Source organism: Phascolarctos cinereus, unplaced genomic scaffold (genome assembly GCF_003287225.1).
Source record: "Phascolarctos cinereus isolate Bilbo 61053 unplaced genomic scaffold, phaCin_HiC Scaffold_2;HRSCAF=192, whole genome shotgun sequence".
Classification (NCBI taxonomy): Eukaryota; Metazoa; Chordata; class Mammalia; order Diprotodontia; family Phascolarctidae; genus Phascolarctos; species Phascolarctos cinereus.
The window spans coordinates 301,033,997-301,053,494 of NW_027555625.1; the positions used below are offsets into that span (position 1 = coordinate 301,033,997).

At 37.3% G+C, this 19,498-nt stretch overlaps 1 protein-coding gene across 7 annotated transcripts in view; it reads left to right on the forward strand.

The window, feature by feature from the left end:
- DENND1A (DENN domain containing 1A) overlaps window positions 1-19,498 on the forward strand; it is a 691,139-nt gene that overhangs the window by 474,722 nt on the left and 196,919 nt on the right. For all 7 annotated transcript variants that reach the window (XM_078150133.1, XM_078150134.1, XM_020967516.2 and 4 more), the window contains one exon: window positions 15,012-15,137. In XM_078150133.1, coding sequence (XP_078006259.1) covers window positions 15,012-15,137 — 126 coding nt within the window. The remainder of the gene's footprint in view (window positions 1-15,011; window positions 15,138-19,498) is intronic.

A 19,498-nucleotide genomic window follows, 5' to 3' on the forward strand; every position in this document is an offset into this window, starting at 1 on the left:
TCTGCTCCAATGAGATCATCATCTTCATGCTGATTATTCACAAATGTATATAAATTCAGCCCCAGTCTGTTCCCTGTGCTTCAGTACTGCATCACGGATTGCCTCTTGTACATCTAAAGCTCAGTATGTACAAAATAGGACTCAGTACCTTTCTCCTTCACATTCACCACTTTTCCAGACTTTCCTGTTTCTGTAGAAGACATCACTATCTTTCTAGTCCCTCAGGTTTGTAACTCCATTATCCTCAAGTCTACCCCATGAGTTGCCAAATCTTGCTGCTTCTACTGCCGCAACATCTCTTACATCTAACTCCTTTTTACTCACACAACTACCATCTTAGTTCAGGCCCACATCACCTTTCTTTCACATTTTTGCAGTGGTCTACCTTCTTCAAGGGTCTCCCCACTCTCGAATGTATTCTATGCTGTTGCCAAAGTGATTTTCCTTAAGCACAGATCTGACTTTGTTGCTCCCCTCAACAAACTCCCAATAGCTACCAATTGCTGTTAGGATAAAATATGAACTCCTCTGTTTAGCTCTTAAAGCCCTTCACAACTTTGCCCCCAGCTTGTCTTTCTAGCCTCATTAAATGTTACTCTCCCTTCCATGTTCTGCAATGTGGCCAAATCAGCCTTTTCTCTGTTCGGCACTCTTAACTCTCCATCTTCCATCTCTATGTCTTTACACCCTCTGCCCCATGGAATCCCTGTCTTTTTTCATCTCAAGGACTACATTCTACCTGAAGCCTTTCCTGAGCTCTTTAACTGCTAGTGCCCTCCCTCTCAGAGTACTTTATATTTATTCTACATATACAGACAGCTCTACTATTATGTGATATATATGTTCCTCAAAATCACCATACTTTACAAAAACCATTCACAAAATAAAAACTACAGAGTTTATGGAGAAAAAATGAGATTAGGGCATAACACTCAAAAACTTCATCACTGACATTAAAAAGAGATAGGAACCTAATAAAAATGGTAGCATAGTTTTATAAATGTTAAATGGTTAAGAAATACGTAAATACAGCAACAAATAATGATGATGTCCAGAGCCTCAGGCTACTGCTTGGCCTGCAACCCTCTCCCACAGTGCCTGAGTGGGTATGAAATCCAGTTATGGGCATGATGACTGCAACTCTCTAGCAGGACCTTTGCTATGATGGAAGGTAGAGGAGGTGGGGAGAGGTGGACCAGTCCTCCTCTACCCATAGCTCCTATTGTACCAAAAGATAAGACCATAAATATAGCACTTTACCTTGAAAAAAATCAGAAGTTTGCTTGGGGAAATGAGCATTAGAATTGTTGCAGCCTGTGAGTTATTGTGAAGTGGTACAGTTTTGCATGCTCTCTCACTGTTTCTTGCAGACAAAAATCTCACATAAGCAAATTCAACATTCGTGTTATACTTAAATCCTTTCCCTAATATTTCAGTTACATTGGAACAAATTTGCATTTTCAAAATAAGCATTACTGCAGAACTGACTATACTTAAATGTGTACTTAATTTCTCTGTGTCTTAAAGATTAATGTTGCCATCTTTAAAATGAAGGAGCCAGACTAGATGAATTCCAGGGTCTCTTGCAGCTCTAAATTCTATAATCTTAACATAGTATTTAGTTAGCTGACTGGGCCTTGGACTGAGCCCAAGTAAATCACAGTTGACAATGAAATATAGAACCAAGTGGCTGTTATGCAGGGGTTTTTTGGGAGGTTGGGTTTTTGTTGTTGTTTTTTGAGAAATAGAAGGGTTTATAATAGCTATTCAGGATCCAGTCATTACCTCCAGAGATCACAATCTAGTGGGGGAAGTAGACATATAGGCAAAGAAGTATAATATGAACTAAAATGTAAATGGGTAAGAGAAATACAAAGGGGTGTTATCCTAGATGCCCTTCTTAAAGATAGGGACTGAGTCTTCTTAGATTTCCTCTAGCATCTAACACTGTGTATGTACACAGTAGGAACTTAATAAATGATCGCCAAATGAATGACCACCCCTCTGAACACCAAATCCCAGAAAGTCAATCCCAACCAAGTCCCCAGTTACTAGATATACCTTTTAGATAATAAAAATTATAATGATGGTAATGATACCTAACATTCATGTTTTGCAAAGTACTTTATACCCATGATCTCATTTGATTCTCACAAAAATATGGTAAGGTAGGTGATGACTATTCCCATTTTATAGAAAAGAATATTGAATTTCAGTGACAAAAGGGACAGTAAAGATCAAAAAGTCTTAGAACTGCAAATTTAAAGCTAGAAGAGACCTTAAAGATCATCTTGTCCAATCCCTTTATAAAAGAGGAAAATCTGACCCTAGGCAAGTCACTTTACCCCACTTGCCTTAAAAAAAAAAAAGAGAAGAAAATGAGGCTCGAAGAATTTAAATGACTTGCCCAAGGTCACAGAAAGTATCAGAGCCTGGATTTGAACCTACTTCCTCTAACTCCAAATTAAACGTCCATTCCATTGCAGCATGTTTTCTCTAGGACTCCAGACTCCAAAGCCAGTGTAATTCCCACTACAATATATTAAAGAAGAAGCTAAGGCCTAGGAACTTGGCATGACTTGCCTAAGGTTACACAGTGTTAGTGGTAGAACCAGGCCTTGGATTCAGGTCTCCTGACTTGTGATCCACTGTAACACCTAGCCTCTCATATCTATGCACTTACTGCCATTCACATGTTTAACTAGACCTCTCCTAAGCTCCCCTTCCGTAACATCTGTTTAAAAGAGGGAGCACCTTATAAGCTAGTATTTCCAATCCCCCAAAATTGCTGCCGACAGGCCCATTTGTTAATGATTGGACTAGAGCCCTTGGGAGCTCAGCAAAGCAAGTTAAACATTAATACGGGAAAGGTTTATTTTAAAATTTTGATTCCCTCACTCTTTTGAAGAAGATGCTGTCACTAACAATAGTGTGCAGATGTCATCTCACTTCAGAAATTTCAAAGTTGTAGTGGCTAAAAGGAAAAGACAGGAAAAAAACCTTATTCATGTGTGTTAAGGGGTGGGAGGCATGAGATAGGGACATAAGTTAAAGGGTAATAATTATCATAATTATCAAAATACATATAATTCCTGGCCTAGATGGACCTGAGAGGCTGAGTCTCCTGAGGGATACAAGATGAAACCAGAAAGAATAGTTGGCCTGTCAGATGATGGAATCAGGGTCCAAAAAGATTTTGACAAGGTAGGAAAATGGGCCGAATCTAATAAGATGGAATTTAATAAGGATAAATGTACAATTACTCCAGCAGCCTGTGTCTGCTTTCTTAGAAGCAACCTACCTAAATGCCTAGAGGATAATCTTTCTATTATACCACAAATTCTACAGTTGGCTTTTTAAAAAAATCTTCATGGGTAAGATGTAGCTAGACAATAGTTCTAGTGGGGGGAAAAAACCTGGGGTCTTAATGGACTGCAGACTCAGTATGAATCAACAATGTACAAAGACAATAGAGTAAGTTAATGTACTCCTAGGCTACATTAATAGAATTGTGTCCAGACTACAGGAGGTACTCCAAACACTGTGCCCAAATCAGACAAAATGTGGTGTGTCTTACCCATTTTGGGGGCTCTATCTTACGAAAATACATTGGTGAACTAGATTATGTCCAAAAGCGGCTAAGTAGGGTTGGGAGGGAGATACTGAAGATCATACCATAGGAGGATTGGTTGAAGCAAAGGCATTTTGCCTAAAGAAGACCCAAGGCTGGGCAGCTAGATGGCACAGTGGATAAAGCACTAGCCCTGGAGTCAGAAGTACCTGAGTTCAAATACAGCCTCAGAAACTTGACACTTACTAGTTGTGTGACCCTGGGCAAGTCACTTAACCCCATTGCCTAGCCAAAAAAATAAATAAGTAAATAAGTTGGGTTTTTTTTTTTTAAAAAAGAAGACATAAGAGGATTTGTTATCATGAAGTATTTAAAGGACTGTCATAGGGAAACAATTTTGATCTTTGTTCTTAGAACCAAAGACAAAACATGGAGTAGATGATAGAAATTACAGAAAGGCATATTTAGTCTTCAATAAACTTTCTAACAAATAAAACTATCCCTATCACCAGATAGTCAAGCAAAGGCTAAGTGGATCCTGTAAGGAATATTTGTAAAGGATATTTCTGTTAGAAACAAAAGAGTGGATGAAGCAATATAGTGTGATGGAAAGAGTTATTGCTTTAGTGTCAAGAAAAACTTGGTTTTAGATCTCCCCTCTGGTACTTTGTGACTGTGGGCAAGTCATTTTAGTTCTCTGAGCGCCAAGTTCTTGACCTTTAAACTGGGAATAATGATACCTGCATTTCCTACACAACAGGATTATAATGAGGTACAAATGAAATTTGTACAGTGCTTTGCCCACCTTAGGTACTATAGAAATGTTAATAATATTTAGCTCATCTCTTTTCATATAGTTCTGGGACATTACTATTCTGGTAGTATTCTTTTAAAGTTAATGTTCTGCAGATTATTGTACAAGTGGATAAAATAATTGCCTTTTGCAATTGAATATGCAAAGGGGATGGAGGAAGGGAATCAGTATATAGGGTGTACTATGTGCCAGGTGGTGTACTAAGCACTTTACAAATATTATCTCCTTTGATCCTCACAAGAACCCTTGCAAGGCAGGCACTGTTATTATTCCTATTTTACAGTTGAGGAAACTAAGACAAACAGGGTCTAAGGCCAGATTTGAATTCAGGCCTTCCTGACTCCAGGCCCAACGCTCTATCCATAGTGCCAACTAGAAACCTGAATAAAAAATATTAGATTCTGGGGCAGCCAGGTGGTGTAGTAGATAGAGCTCCTGCCTTGGAGTCAGGAGGACCTGAGTTCAAATCTGGCCTCAGACATATAGCACTCACTAGCTGCATGACCCTGGGCAAGTCACTTAACCCCGATTGCCTCACCAAAAAAAAAAAAAAAGAAAAAAGTATTAAGTCCTAAGTTTATCTCCCAGACAGCTCTAATAACAGACAGGACAATGGGGATGCTATGTATCTCCTCCTACCCCCGCATAATTTTCAGCTTCATTAGGTGTCTGTATTTTGAAAGCTTTTTTCATTCACCATAGCTTGTTGAGTATGAGTGTCCACTTTGGTTATTTTGGTTATAACTATTTAAAATGTTGCTTTAAAATTTTTCTGAAGCTATAGTATGTTTGGGTGATTGTGGGCAACAGTTTTGCCTGTAATAATGTTGCGGTTCTGGTACACTTTATTTGTTGAATTATCAAGTATATTTGGAGGACTGCATTTATAGTATGGGGATTTATTACTTGTTAGTTTATGAATGATAGGGAGCTTCTGATAATATATAGTTCTAGGTTATGTCTTGCTAAGTCACAAGTCATAGCTTGAGAGCTGGAAGGGATCATAGAAGTCATCAAGTCCAACTCCTTCCTTTTTATAGATGAAGAAACTGAGGCAGAATATAAACCCAGGTCTTCTAAGTTTTTGCAGCATGCAGTGTTGTTTTGAACAATCTCTACCAATTCCTTGCATAATCTGTATTGATAAATAAATCCAGGCTCCCTGAGAATAACCTATCTGTAATTTCCAGTGTCTGTGACCTGGTCCTGAATTACCTTCATAAACCCATCTAGTTCTGTTAACAAATCTGCATGATTTAGGCATTTGTTCAGTGCTTCTTTGTTGGCATGTTGTTAGTTAAATTAATATAAATGTCACAGCATGGAGGGCCCTTGGATTCGTTCTTGGATCTTAACTGTTCATAGATGCTATCCAGAAAGAAATTGCTTTCAGGTACATTGACAAACCCTATGATATAGATGTTATCATTCTTTACTTTTTGCTCATTGAAGTGATGCCTGCTTGTTCCAAAAGTATTTCTGTAGGTTTTTAACCTTTTTATCATGTGCTCTGAAAACATCTATCAATTCTATTACTTCTATTACAATCATTAATATTATCTCATCTTTTTTTGAGAATTTATGTAAAAGTAATCTCAAGACAAGTCACTCCCCTATTATTACTCTTTAATAACTAATGTTCTATAGATTATTACCAAAGTGGATAAAATGACTGCTTTTTGCAACTAAAAGATATGAGCTCACCTGCCTGTTGTACATCTCGAACTGAATGTCCCATAGAAATCTTAAATTCATGTACAAAAGCAACTCATTTACCTTCGCCATTATATTCCACCCCACTCCCAAGCTGTCCCTTCTTCCTAACTTTCCTAATACTGTGGATGACAGCTCCATTCTTCCAGTCACTCTAGGCTCACAACGGAGGTATCTTACTCTACTTCTCACTCTTTCTTACCCATCTGCAGTCTCATATCCAATCTGTTGCCACATCCTGTCAACTCCACCTTCGTGACATCTCTCATAAATGGCTCCTTCTCTCTTCTGATATTGTACCAACCTGTTGCAAGCTCTCATTACCTGACAGTTGGACAATTGCAATGACTTAATGATTGGCCCCCCTAGCCTCATGTATTCAGTCCATTCAGCTGTCAAACCTATCTTCCTATAACACAGCTCTGATCATATAACCCCGTATTCATTAAACTCCAGTGGCTCCCTATTACTTCCAGGATCAAATATAAAAATCTGTTTGGCTTTTAAAGCCCTTCTTCAGCTTTTTTCCTCCTACATTTCCAGTCTTCTGACACTTTATTCCATTGACAGAGTCTATGATCCAGTGACACTGGCCTCCTTGCTCTTCCTCACACAAGATACTTCATATCCTGATGTCCTGTATTTTCTCTGGCTATCCTCCATACATGGAACACTCTCCCTCCTCATCTCTGCCTCCTGGCTTCGCTGACTTCCTTCAAGTCTCATCTAAAATCTCACTTTCCCCAGGAAGCCTTTACCAATCCCCCATAATGCTAGTGCCTTGCCTGTATTGATTATCCTGTATATCCAGTTTATCCTGAATGTATATTATTTGTACATAGCTGTTTACATTTTGTCTCCTCCATTAGATCATATGCTCTTTGAGAGCCGAGACTGCCTTTTACCTTTCTTAGTACTTACAACAACGCCTAGTACATAATAGACACTTTTTAAGTATTTGTTGTCTTGACCTGAACTGTAGACTCTTCTGAAAAGCTCCAGTAGCAAACAGGATGATGGGGATGATATATGCCTTGACCTGAATTGGTTTGAATTTCTTCTGCTAAGTATCTGTATTTTTATAATTGTTAGCTAACATATTGTTATCATTATGTTATCATCACTTTTATTCTTTTTTCATAAGGTTCAGAAAGAAATGGTCCTGCTATTATTCTTGTATATTTAGTGTTCTGAAGACTATTGCACAGATTGATAAAATAACTGCTTTTTGTAACTGAATAAAAGTATTGAGACACAAGCTCATCTTCTGAAGATTAATTGAAAGCATCCTTAAGACAGCTCCAGTAGCAGACAGAGATGACTTGTACCTTGTCCTGTTCTACACTGTTTTAATTTCTTCTTTCATTGTTTCAAGTTTATGAGTATTGAGTATAGCAAGATCTAGTAAAAAATATTATTCTTAAATTTTTGTGAATCAATGTTATAGCCAAATAATTGTGGATAACAGTCCTTGCTGTAGTAGTGTTTTGGTCCCAGTATAGTTTATTTACTGAATTTTTAAGGATATTTTGGGGTTTGCATTTAGCCTTAATTGGTAGAGACTATTTATTCACCAGGGAGCTTCTTATACCAATAAAATCACATGTCCATCTAGGTGGTACAGTGGATATAATACCAGGTCTAGAGTCAGAAAAACCTAAGCTCAAATCTGGCTTCAAATACTAGCTGTATGACCCTGGGCAAATCATTTAACATCTGTGGGCTTCAGTTTCCTCAGCTGTAGACTGAGTTTCCTCAACTGTAAAATGGGGTTATTAAAAGTACCCATCTCTCAGGGTTGTTGTGAGGATCAAATGAGATAAGATTTGTAAAGTGCTTAAAATAGTGCCTGGCATGTTGTAGGTGCTTAAATAAATGTATATTCCCTCTCTACCTTTATTCCTTTTTGTAATACAGAGATTTGTTATTTGTTACTTTACAAAGGATAGTAAGCTTCAGGTATAGAATGGTAGCCACCTAGTCATGTCTTTCTTGGTATCCAGTAGATGCTAAATTTTTGCAGCTTGCAATGATATGTTGCGTGATTTCTAACACTTCTTTGTATAATCTATACAGCCAATAAGTCTTGGCACCTTAAGGATAACCTTTCTATAAGTTCTAGTGGCAACAACCTGATTATGACTTGTTTTTAAAAAGCCTCCTGTTTCTGTGGCTTCAAGATACACTCATTTGTTCTACACTTCTTTGTCAACTTATTGTTGGCACAGGTCATTTGGATGTCACCCATGAAATACCTTCAAGTTTCATTCTTGGAGCTTACCTGTTTCATAGGCTGTATCCAAAAACAAACCGTTTGTGGTTACTTTCAGAAAATCTAGTGGCATATACCTGTTGTTAACCTTTGCTGTTATTTTGGGAAGTGGGGAGTCTGTGTTCCAAATGTATTTCTGTAGATATTTAACTTGTTTGTCATCTGCTCTTTTTTTCTGTAACAGCCTTGGGATATTGAGCTCTCTGTTTCATTAACATTGTACAGGTTTTTGTTTGGATACCTTCTAGATCTACTGTCATCCAATTTACCATTCCATAAGTATATGTTGAGTGGTATTATGTAGGTGTTAATTGCTCTAAATGTGTTCTTCCTACTAAGCTGTGACTTCAAGAATCCAGTCAAACTCTTAACATATGTAGCCACAGCTTTCTTCTTGATAGCCTAATTCTCAGTGCACCATTCTTGGAAAAATCCAGGTATTTGTATTACTTTGATCCATTAATTTAATTTCAATCCATACTCAAACCCAAAGTATTCAGTCTTTCTTTTTATTTGGCACACATGAAGAGTTTTATAATTATTGAATCCAAATGATATTTTTATATCTTTGGAGAAAATTTCCACCAGATGAAGTTACTATTTAGTGTGTTTTTCAGTGAGTAGAGCCATATACCTTGATGTTATCCATTTATATCAAGTGATTTAAATTCTGTTTTGGTATAACTTCCTCTTTGACTTGAAGGCTTTGCTCAATTCTATTCAGGAGTGATGATAATGGATTTAAGGCTATGCAGAACCAGAGCAGGCTTAAACTATATCCCCCAAAAAGGCCACGTTTTATATTAATTATTTTTTACTTTACTGTGTAGTAGCATGCTTTAAATAGACAACAGTTTTCCATGTGGACATCAGATATCCTAGTATTCTCACTAGGCTTGGATCTATTTTATGTATTTATAGTACATGACTAAACATGAGTGTGAAACTCAGTCAAAGGTTTTGTACTAATCAATAAAGGTAGCATAAATGTTAACAAAATTTTTTTGAGTGACTTATTCAATAATCACCAAATCCATAATGAATTCCTTTGGGTCTTTTCGAAATACCATTTTTATCTCCTTTACCAATATGTAGCTTTAATTCGTGTTTGTGGGTTATTGTTTGGGTTTTTTGTTTTGTTTTGTTTTGTTTTTTAGCAATACAGACTGTGAAAGCATTATATAAGAAGGATAAAAAGAATAAAATTTCATATGATGCTCTAAGTTTTGCAAAGCCTTTAACATATTATATCATTTGATTTTCATATAACCCTGGGAAGTAGGTACTCTTATTACCTCCATTTTATAGACAAAAAAACCCTGAGTCTGAGAAAGGTTAAATGACTTGTCCATGGTCACATAGCTAATAAGTGACTAAGGCAGGATTTGAACTCAGGCCTCCTAGACTACCGAGTCCAGGGTTCTAGCTACTGGCTTCCTCATAAAGTATGCAAATACATAATTGGCCTATATTTGGAAGAATCAATATTATTCTCATCTTTCATAATAAATACATAATGTCTTTGGTTAAGGAAAATGGGATTGAGTTTATGTTAGAGAGGAAGCTAGAAAATTGCTTTCCTAATAATTCATGCACCACTGTGAAGCATTTACTTAGGCATGCCACTTACCATTTTTATAGAGAAAGTAGATTTTGTCACCTCACTTGATATAATCATTCTCTATTTGATTATAATGATGTTTCACTTTTGATCCAATTCACTTCTTGCAACCAAAAAGAGGATTAGAACTTCACATCTTCCTTTTGGGTTACCCCCTGGTCTCTGATTTTTTTCCTTCTTTCTGAAGCTTCTGTAGTAAAGTTTTTGACTGATGTTCAATTATTTATTTTGTTCTTTGCATTGTTTTGACTCATATCTCTAATCTTTTGACTTTATTTCCAGTTGCTGATTAAGTGACTCTACAAATTTCTGATATGATTTTATTTTTTTGACTCCATACCATATGTTTCTTTTTTTGTTTACATTTGTGCAAATTTTCTGTTGTGAGAACCAACTAGATATTTATGTAATCCTCTGCTGCCTTTCTATAGAGCTTCAGTAGCTCTAGTCATTTCTTGTATGGTCATGTTTGGTATTATTCCTTTATTTCTGTGGTTCTAAACATGAATGAATAACGCATAAAAAAGTATTAAATAAGTGGTCACTATGCACGTGCCATAGTTCTAAATGTTGAGGATATGAATAGAAAAAAGCAAGACATTCCCTCATTTCCAGGCACTCATACTCCAAAGTACACAACACATAAAAGAAAATTCAGCTGCAGGGTGGACATAGAAGCTTGGAAGTCCCAAGGGTGTTATTGTAAGGCAGATAACAAGACCCAGAGGACCTCTAGGTTTACATAAGTACACTGTGTGACAGTGTTGGAGGGAATCTGGAAAGTCTTAGGGCAAGGCAGATAATAAGACTAGGAACACCTGAATATGTAGCTGCAGGTCACGTAGAAAAACTGGCGAATCTTCTATCTTATTAGAAGAATGGGGGTTCCCTTTTCATCCACACTATGAGCAGTCAAGCAGCCCCGGTAGATTCCGGATGTCCCAGACTGAGGGAAGGAGTGAGAGGGGAAGGGTATCCCTACTGGTGGAAGATCTTCTCACTACTTGGCTCTCCAGGATGAGTTCTGGGATGGCATGGTCCTGGGGGAAAGGGGAAGGGAAGGCTGGAAGAATGCCACGTTACCACAGCACCAACTGCCACAAATGGTGTAATGCTTTTATACTTTGTGTCACATACTGTGAAAGAATGGATGCATTCATCATGATTATAGCAGATAAACCAGCTTGTAAAAGTTACTTTTTCTGTATAGTTGGTCTGCGAGTTGGATTCATGCTGTCAAACTCAAAAAGGGCTTTTTTGGAATTCCAGTTTAAGTAGACCTATCTCCTTTTTAAAAATGATTTGCAATATTAGCAATGGTTTTTACATTTATTTCATTTTTATATATAATTTCAGAAGTTTGCTCTAAATAACTTCAGATTCTTCAACTTTTCCTTCAGATTTTAGTAGCTCCTTTATTTCATTTCATGACATCTAATCTAGGCTTAGAGATAAAATTTGTTTTGTTGTTTAATGATTGTTCTTCACTGGTCACTAATACATTGCTGTGGGGCTAAAAGTATCATTGACAAAAATCTGTATGAAGCTCTTTCTTATAACTAGTGAAATCTGTTTATAGATATAGTCATGCTGCATAATGAGAATATTCATATTTTTAGTCCATTTCAAGCAGTTCCACTCTGCTTTAATCGCATGTACTAATCGCTTGATCAGCAAGATGAAGGATTAGACATTTTCTCCAATCCCGACAACCTTTCACACTTCTCCAAAATAGTAATTATGTATAAGTGATTAAGTAGTTTCAGTTGTGTCCACCAAGAATCCTAACAAGGTAAAAAACAAACAACCTGATGAACAGCAGAGAATGCTAATCCTTAATCCCTAACTCCCTCACTCAGCAATCCCTTCTTCCCTAGCACCACACTTTGGCAAGGCTATCCTACCCAAGGGCTTGCTACAGAACTCAGCTGTACCAGAATTTATGGCCTTTACAGCAAATAGAATTGCCAGAATATAAAAGCTTGAATACAATGGTGGCAAATCTCACCAAAGAAACATAAGAGAGAACAACTAATCAGGAATGCAAGTATGCATAAATTAAATATAATCTCAAGAGAAGCTAAAAGAAATAATGTTAAAAGAACACATGATTTCCACATAAGCAAACATACTAATCGCAAAGATAGGCTGTATAGTCAAATTGAGGATTATAAATATTCCTAAAGAACACAACATTTGGGTGTGGGGGTTGGGAAAAGGTGAATCTGAACACTATATATGAAAAATAATACAAGAAAACTGCCCAGAACTTCTGAATACAAAAAAGAAAATTCCGATCATAAGAATTCACACATTGTCTCCAGAAGTAAGGTGGGGGATTGAAGGAAACCTATGCTTCAAATACTAAGACAAACTTGAAGTGGTTAAATTTAATAATTTCAATGACAAACAACAAGTTCTGCAGTTGACCAAGAGAAAAGCCTTTAAATATAAAGGAAAAGAAATTCAATAACACAAGACTATTCTGTATCCACCAAAAACTGCAGGAGGAAATGGAATAATGTTTTCTGAAAACTCAGGATGTGATACAAGGTGACAACATATTCCTGCCAACCTGCCTAACCATAAATGAAAAAAGATTCACTTTTAATTTTTAAAAAGATATTCAAAGTATTCCTAGTAAGAAAATCAGACCTGAATAAATTATTCATTTTTCAAGAGTCATAGACAGTAGAAATACAAGAAAGGTAAACAAATAGGCTACCTGTCTCTGACTATCTCTGATCATGCAGAAAGACTCTTCTGGACTGGTTTTGGTTTTACTGGCAGCCCTAGCCCCTATCTTCTACTGTCCTTGGGCGTCTGGCTGGTTCTTTCTGTAGTTCTAGAATTGAAGAAGTTTCTTATTACAGTTTCTCGTTATAGTTCTTGATAATTTTTCATTCTGGTGGGAAGTTAAGGGTTTAAATTTAAAATGGAAATAAATAATAAAAAATAAAATCAGGGAGTCCATCTAAGTGGTCTTCTTACTAAGTTCTCTTATAGCTCTAAATTAGTGATCCAGCATGCCTTGCATATAATAAGGATATTTTTCTTATCCAATCTAGATGTCTATCTATTTGAAACCCATCTTCAGTTCAGAATCTCTACCAATAAAGCCACATGGTATGGTTGCCATTTTCTCTGGAAGTATCACAATAATAATGATCGCCTTCCTTTCAAGCCAGATTCCACATCATACGCCTAGGACTCTTCCTGTCTTCTTTGCCGTTATCAACTTCTGTTTGCCTAGGTTAATCATATTGGCAAGATGAACAAGACATTCCATTCAGCATTTACCAACACAGTCATAGCTGAGACTTGATCTCTATCCATGTAGCATTACATGGCATCCTAGATTTAGAGGTAGAATATTAGATTTAGACTCAAAAATCTTGAGCTTCAGTTTCCTCATCAATGAAATGAATAGGTGGAACTAAATGATCTTTAAGGTAACTCCTTTCTCTGTCTATGTGCTTAGGTCCCTTTTTCTACCTCAAATTGAAATAATGACTACTGTACTACTTATCCTCTAAGGAGCTAGGTGGCTCAGTGAATAGAACTCCAGCCTTGGAGTCAGGAGGACCTGAGTTCAAATCTGGCCTCAGACACTTGATATTTAACTAGCTGTGTGACCTTAGGCAAGTCACTTTACCCTGATTGCCTCACCAAAAAGCAAAAAAAAAATGTGGGGGGGGGTGTGAGGCTAATACCTGAAAACTGTAGAACATTATAGAAATAGGAGCTCTTGTTATTACTATAGATGAAACAGGTAAAGCTGTAACAGAATTTAGCCATGTGTTAGGCCCATTAATAAATCAACAAAAATTTATTAGGTGCCTACTAGGTACAAGTAATACCAGAATAAAAATTAAACAATCACAAACTTCAAAGAGCTTATATTTTTATGTGGGAGACAAGAAGTGTGTATAAAAGCATATCTGAGTTAAGTATGAAGAGAATAAATGCAGGGTAGTTTAATTCAAGATGATGAGCTCACCAAGTAAGAGAAGAGAAGGCCTAGAACAGATCCTCGGGGAACACCCACAATGAGGGGATATAATGTGAATAATAGGCCAGCAAGGGAAACTGAAGAGTGTTCAGACAGGTAACAGAAGAACCAGAAGATAGCAATGGCGCAAAAACCCAGAGAGGAAGAGAGAGTAGACAAGAAGCATCCTTTCCTCAACCCTGAGGTCAACAGTGTCTAATGCAGTGGAGAGATCAAAAAAGATAAGGCCTCAGAAAAGACCATCATATTTGGCAGTTAAGAGAGCATTGGTAACTTTGGAAAGAGTCATTTCAATTGGGTGATGAGCTTGGAAACCACATGGAAGAGGATTGAGGAGTGAGTAAGATAAGGGAAGTGGAGGCATTGAATATAGATAGTTTTTTCACAGAGTTTAACTGAGCAAGGGAGGAAAGATATAGGACAATAGTTTGTGGGGAGGATAATGTCTAGTGACTTTGGGAGAAGGAAACTGAGGTGTGTTTTTTTTTTTATGACTGGAGAAACTTAAGCATATTTGAGGGCAATATAAGAGGAACCTGAGATAGGGACCTGAAATCTCATTTCATCATGGCTTTCCTAAGAAAGAATAGTCTTTGTGGAAGTATCTCAAGGTCTGCTACTTAATGCACAAGTGACCTTAATTCATTTAAGTTCTGTGGGCCTCCCTTTCTTCAAGTGTTTAATGAAGGAAGCAGATCAGATGACCCAATAAGAATGTAAGCTCCTTGAGGGCAGAAACTATTTTTTTTTGCCTTTCTTTTGTATCCCCAACATTTAGCACAATGTCTGACAAATAGTAAGCACCTAGTAAGTGCTTATTGACTGACTTCAGTCTCTTCTAGCTCCAAGGTCTTAGCTATGTGCTAAGACGTTCCACAATCCTATGAAATGTGTATTTTGGGGATACCTTTGATCTTTCAGAATATCACTAAGGAATTGTCAGTCACACAGGGTTTTTGATCAAGGCTTTGATCAACTGACTTATAACTCCTTTTTCTTTACTGACAGGTTTCTTCATTGAAGAGCAGGCTAAAGAAGGTCTCTACCACAACTGGGGATGGTGTTGCCAGAGCCTTTCTGAAGGCACAGGCTGCTTTTTTTGGAAGTTACAGGAATGCATTGAAGATTGAACCTGTAAGTAGCCTCTTGACATAGTCTGTATTCTCACATTCAGTCATGATTAAAAGATTCACTTGTGATAGGGGCCATGGGAAATTCCCAGAATCCCCCTGACCCTTTAATAAAGATAGAAATTAGGGATGCCATTTTCTGAGCTAAGGAGTCAGGGCTTTCTGTCACATACTTTGGTTCTTTGATGGATGTATGATTTCTCTGGTGTGGGGAACTCCTTTGTCTTGTTCAGGCTACAGCTCTCCCGTAACCTTTTTCTTGATGTTAGATACCTCCAATCCATTAGAGAACTTCCTCTCATTCTTTTAGTATCTTCTGGGATTGAGTGGAGCTCCAATATCTTTTTTTGCCCTTCTATGACCCACTCTTTTACTCCATGTTTCACTGCAAGTTGTCAGTGGTCATCTGTCTATTTCTCTTTGCATTATTTGTAATGTTAATTCTTCCCAGACTGTGGTGTTCCAGTATCCATAGCCATATAGCATCAATGGGAGAACGTTATTGTTTAAGAGAAGGGCTTTTGTGGCATCAGGCCATTTGAGATCGTTGAAAGCACACTGCATTTTCCCAAATACAATTCAGACTGGCCTCTTTATCCTATTCAGTTCTGTGCCTGGTTTATCCATTCCCATTGCCTGTTTAAGATACATGTATAAAGTATAAATTGATTATTTCTTAAGTAATTTAAATTCCACCGTGATTATTTACTAAGCTCCTTCCTTATTTGTGTAGCACACTATGTTAGGAGCTAAGGAAGATACAAAGATAGATAAAACTAGTACCAAAATACATATACTAAGCCAGATTCTCCCATTGAAGAAATTACAATCTAGTTTGGGGAAAAATATATGAAGCAACCATTGCCCATCTTACTTCCTTAACTGATTTCTGAAAAAATACCATTTTGAATGAACCATTTTAGAAGGCAGTTAGTTCCACAAAGAGGAATTTTTAGAAATGAATTCAACTAACATCAGTTAAGCACTTATTATATACAAAGCACTATGTTAAGTGCTAGAATTAAAAAGATAGAACATAGGCCCTACTTTCAAGGTGCTTATATTCTAATAAGGGGAAAGAGCAAGAACACACATAACTGTGATACAAAGGAGAGTAAGAGAATTGCAAAGGAATTCTGGTCCAAGTGTTCTGGGAAATTTGAGCACAAGGAGATCACTTTCATTGTGGGACTAGAAGGCTTTGTGAAAGATGTGGCAACTAAGGTGGGCTTTAAAAGAAGTAAAAATGTATCAATCAACGAAGTTCAGGGAAGGGGGCAATGATGAGGAAAGAAAAGTGCTGATTTCAAATGCACAGAGTAGTGAGAACAAAGACAAGATGAGAATAGGAATAAAGAGCAATCCAGCTTAGATTGATAGAAGACATGAGGAAAGTAGTATAGGATGATGCTAGAAAGGTTATAATAGTATTTTGGAGAATCTTAAATTCCATGATCAAAAAGTTATCATTTTTTGATAGCAACGTAGGCATTTGATTTAATGATATTACGAGTAATGTCATTACAACAGGGTTTTGTTATAATGACATAACTACAAAATCATTTTGATTGGGGGACCTGATGCAAGCCTGTGCACAAATCACTGCAATGCAAGATAATATTGAAATCACCAGGAAAGGCTTGTTGGAGCATGTAACAGAGTCTGGGCCTTAAAAGATAGGCAGGATTTTAACATTGAGGAATGAGAAATGGAGGATTTCAAATATAGGGAATGGTATGAGTAAAGGTCTGAAAATGGAAAAAGACAGTGAGTTGAAGAAACTCTTTTGTTAAAATGGGCAGGGAGCTAGTGCCTGTGAGGTTGAATAAAAGGAGATAACGTTAGAAAGTTAAGTTGGAGTCACATTGTGGGAGGCCTAGAAGTTAGGCCAGCAGTGATGAAAACTGACATGGTAGAGTCATAGAGGCTGATCAGAGCTGACCTCGGACACTTCTTATTGTCCCAGAAATGAAACCCTTTATGTGCATCTAAGTGAAAGAGAAACCATGGAGGCTCCATTGCTGATAGTTCCACCTGGTGGTTAGGAGGTAGACAACTATCAGTCAAAAAGATGATTCAGGAACCATTCTAGTGGCCCTTTTGTGTTATTAGGGATGAAGTATTTACCCTGGTGCATATGGACTCACAACCAATGAGCAGGCCTGACCTTGCCTAGCAGAGGCTGAAGTCAGCCACTGGAGTTTATGAAGCATTTTCATAAAATCTCATCATCACAGCAACACAGCATTTAAAACCTTAGGGAATCCTATCATGGACAAATAAGAGATCCAGTAAACCAGGACTGAAAGACCCAAGGTTGCCCTCCAGTTTTCACTTTTATAGAGGAGTCAGGTTTCGATTTTGTCTCCACCTATCATTCATTGCTTTACCTCCTAGACATTTGCAATCATATCTCCAATCCAGTGTCTTGGTAGTTTCTATCTGGGAACCATTTAGAGACAAGGGCACTATTGATGTTAGTTCTTTGATATGTATTTAGTCCAGTGCCCTCCATTTATAAACAAGGAACCCTAAGGCCAGAGGCCTCTCTTTTCGTTTTAATGTAGCTTCGAGCTCAATCATTCTGTGTTTCAGTGTGCCTACCAACTCCACCATTTTGTTTTCTTACGTGGCATGTCCTAAAATCCATTCTTGCCTTGTATTTTATTAATCTGTGTTCTGAAATCTTTTCTTCTCTAATAGTCAATAAGTTCTATGGACATTGTATGAATATGTATCGGCAAAAACAAACAAATGCTATCCTATCCAAAGACTTGTGTGTTTCTTCAGTCTGGTAGAGGGGAGGGCATTTCCAAATAATGAGTGTGCATTGTCTATTTATGGGTTACTCAGAGAAACATCAGGTGTGAAACCCAGGAAAGTATGAGTGGAGCCAACTTCTTTCTTCTCCATACAAATGACAAATCTAAAACCCTCCTGGCAGCCCAATGTGGGGTGAAAAAAAAAACTCCTTTATCCATGTCAAGCGGTTGCCCAGACTTCCGTTCATTTATTTGGGCCTTTCTTGCTCTCTGACACGCCTCCTGCCTGTTGCCAGGCAACTCCTGGAGTAGCAGCGTGTGTGCAGCTCTGATGGGTGTAAGAGATTAACTAGTTAAGACTGAGGTTTTTTTTAATGGCTGGAAGGGGCAGGAAGAGACAAATAATTTAATTGTTCATCTGCAAATCATGTCACCTTCAGTTTTAAAGACAGAGCTGTAGGTGAGAGGTCTAAACTTTGGGGAGTAGAGAGTAGGGCAGGAGAACAGTTTCTTGAATACTCCTAAAATTTCCCAAATTCTCCTCCTAGAGAGAATAAATGAGCTGAAAGAGACACTTTCTGGCTTTACCCCCTTTGTATTAATAATTATAGATCACATTTCTGTAACACTTTATCATTTATAAAGCACTTTTCATAACAACAACTTAGTGAGCTAGGCAATTGCAAATTTTAGGATCTCCATTTTACAGATTCAGAAACTAAGGGTTATAGAAGAGCAAATTATTTGTCCATATAATTTGTAAAAGTGAGCCTGGATTTCTGACTCTGCTATACCATGCTTAACTCATATACTATGATGCCTGTCATGAGATCTCCTAAATAAAACTAACTCATCTTTTTGAAACAGATATCACAACATAAATGTCCTCAACTGTAATCATAAGCTCATTCAATCTTAAATTGTAAGGGAATAAATATAGGTGACATAGTGGACGGAGCACTGGACTTTGAGTCAGAAAGACCTGACTTCAAATTCTGCCTTCTACTCTTACTGGCTGTGGAACCTTAGGAAAGTCACTTAATAACTCTCATCCTCAGTTTACTCATCCATAAAATGAGGTAATAATAGCACCCACCTAAAATGGTTATTGTGAAGATTGAGTGAGATAATACCTTTGAAGTATTTTGTAAACCTTAAAATGCCATATAAATTCAATGATGGTGATGATGATGACAATGATGGATATGGAAGAGAACTGACACAGAAGGTTAGACCTGGAAAGGGCTTTCAAACAGAGATTATTGGAACATAGGATGTTGGCATTGAAATAAACTTACAGACATAAGATATTATAACAAAAAGTGTAAAGTGAGATGGTACTTTACGTGTCATCTAATCCAATCCCTATGTGAAGCATAAATATCTTTTGCATATCCTCCAGAAAAGGATATCCATTTTCTGCCTGACCAGCTTCAAATTTACTTTACAATGCAGTATCCCACTCACTTCTCTCACTTGCTTCACAAACCTTTGCGGTCCGTCTTCCAACACTGTCACTCAAGTGAAATCGCTCTTTTCAAGGTTAGAATGACTGCTTAATTGCCAAATCTGATAACCTTTTCTCAGTCGTCATTGTTCTTGA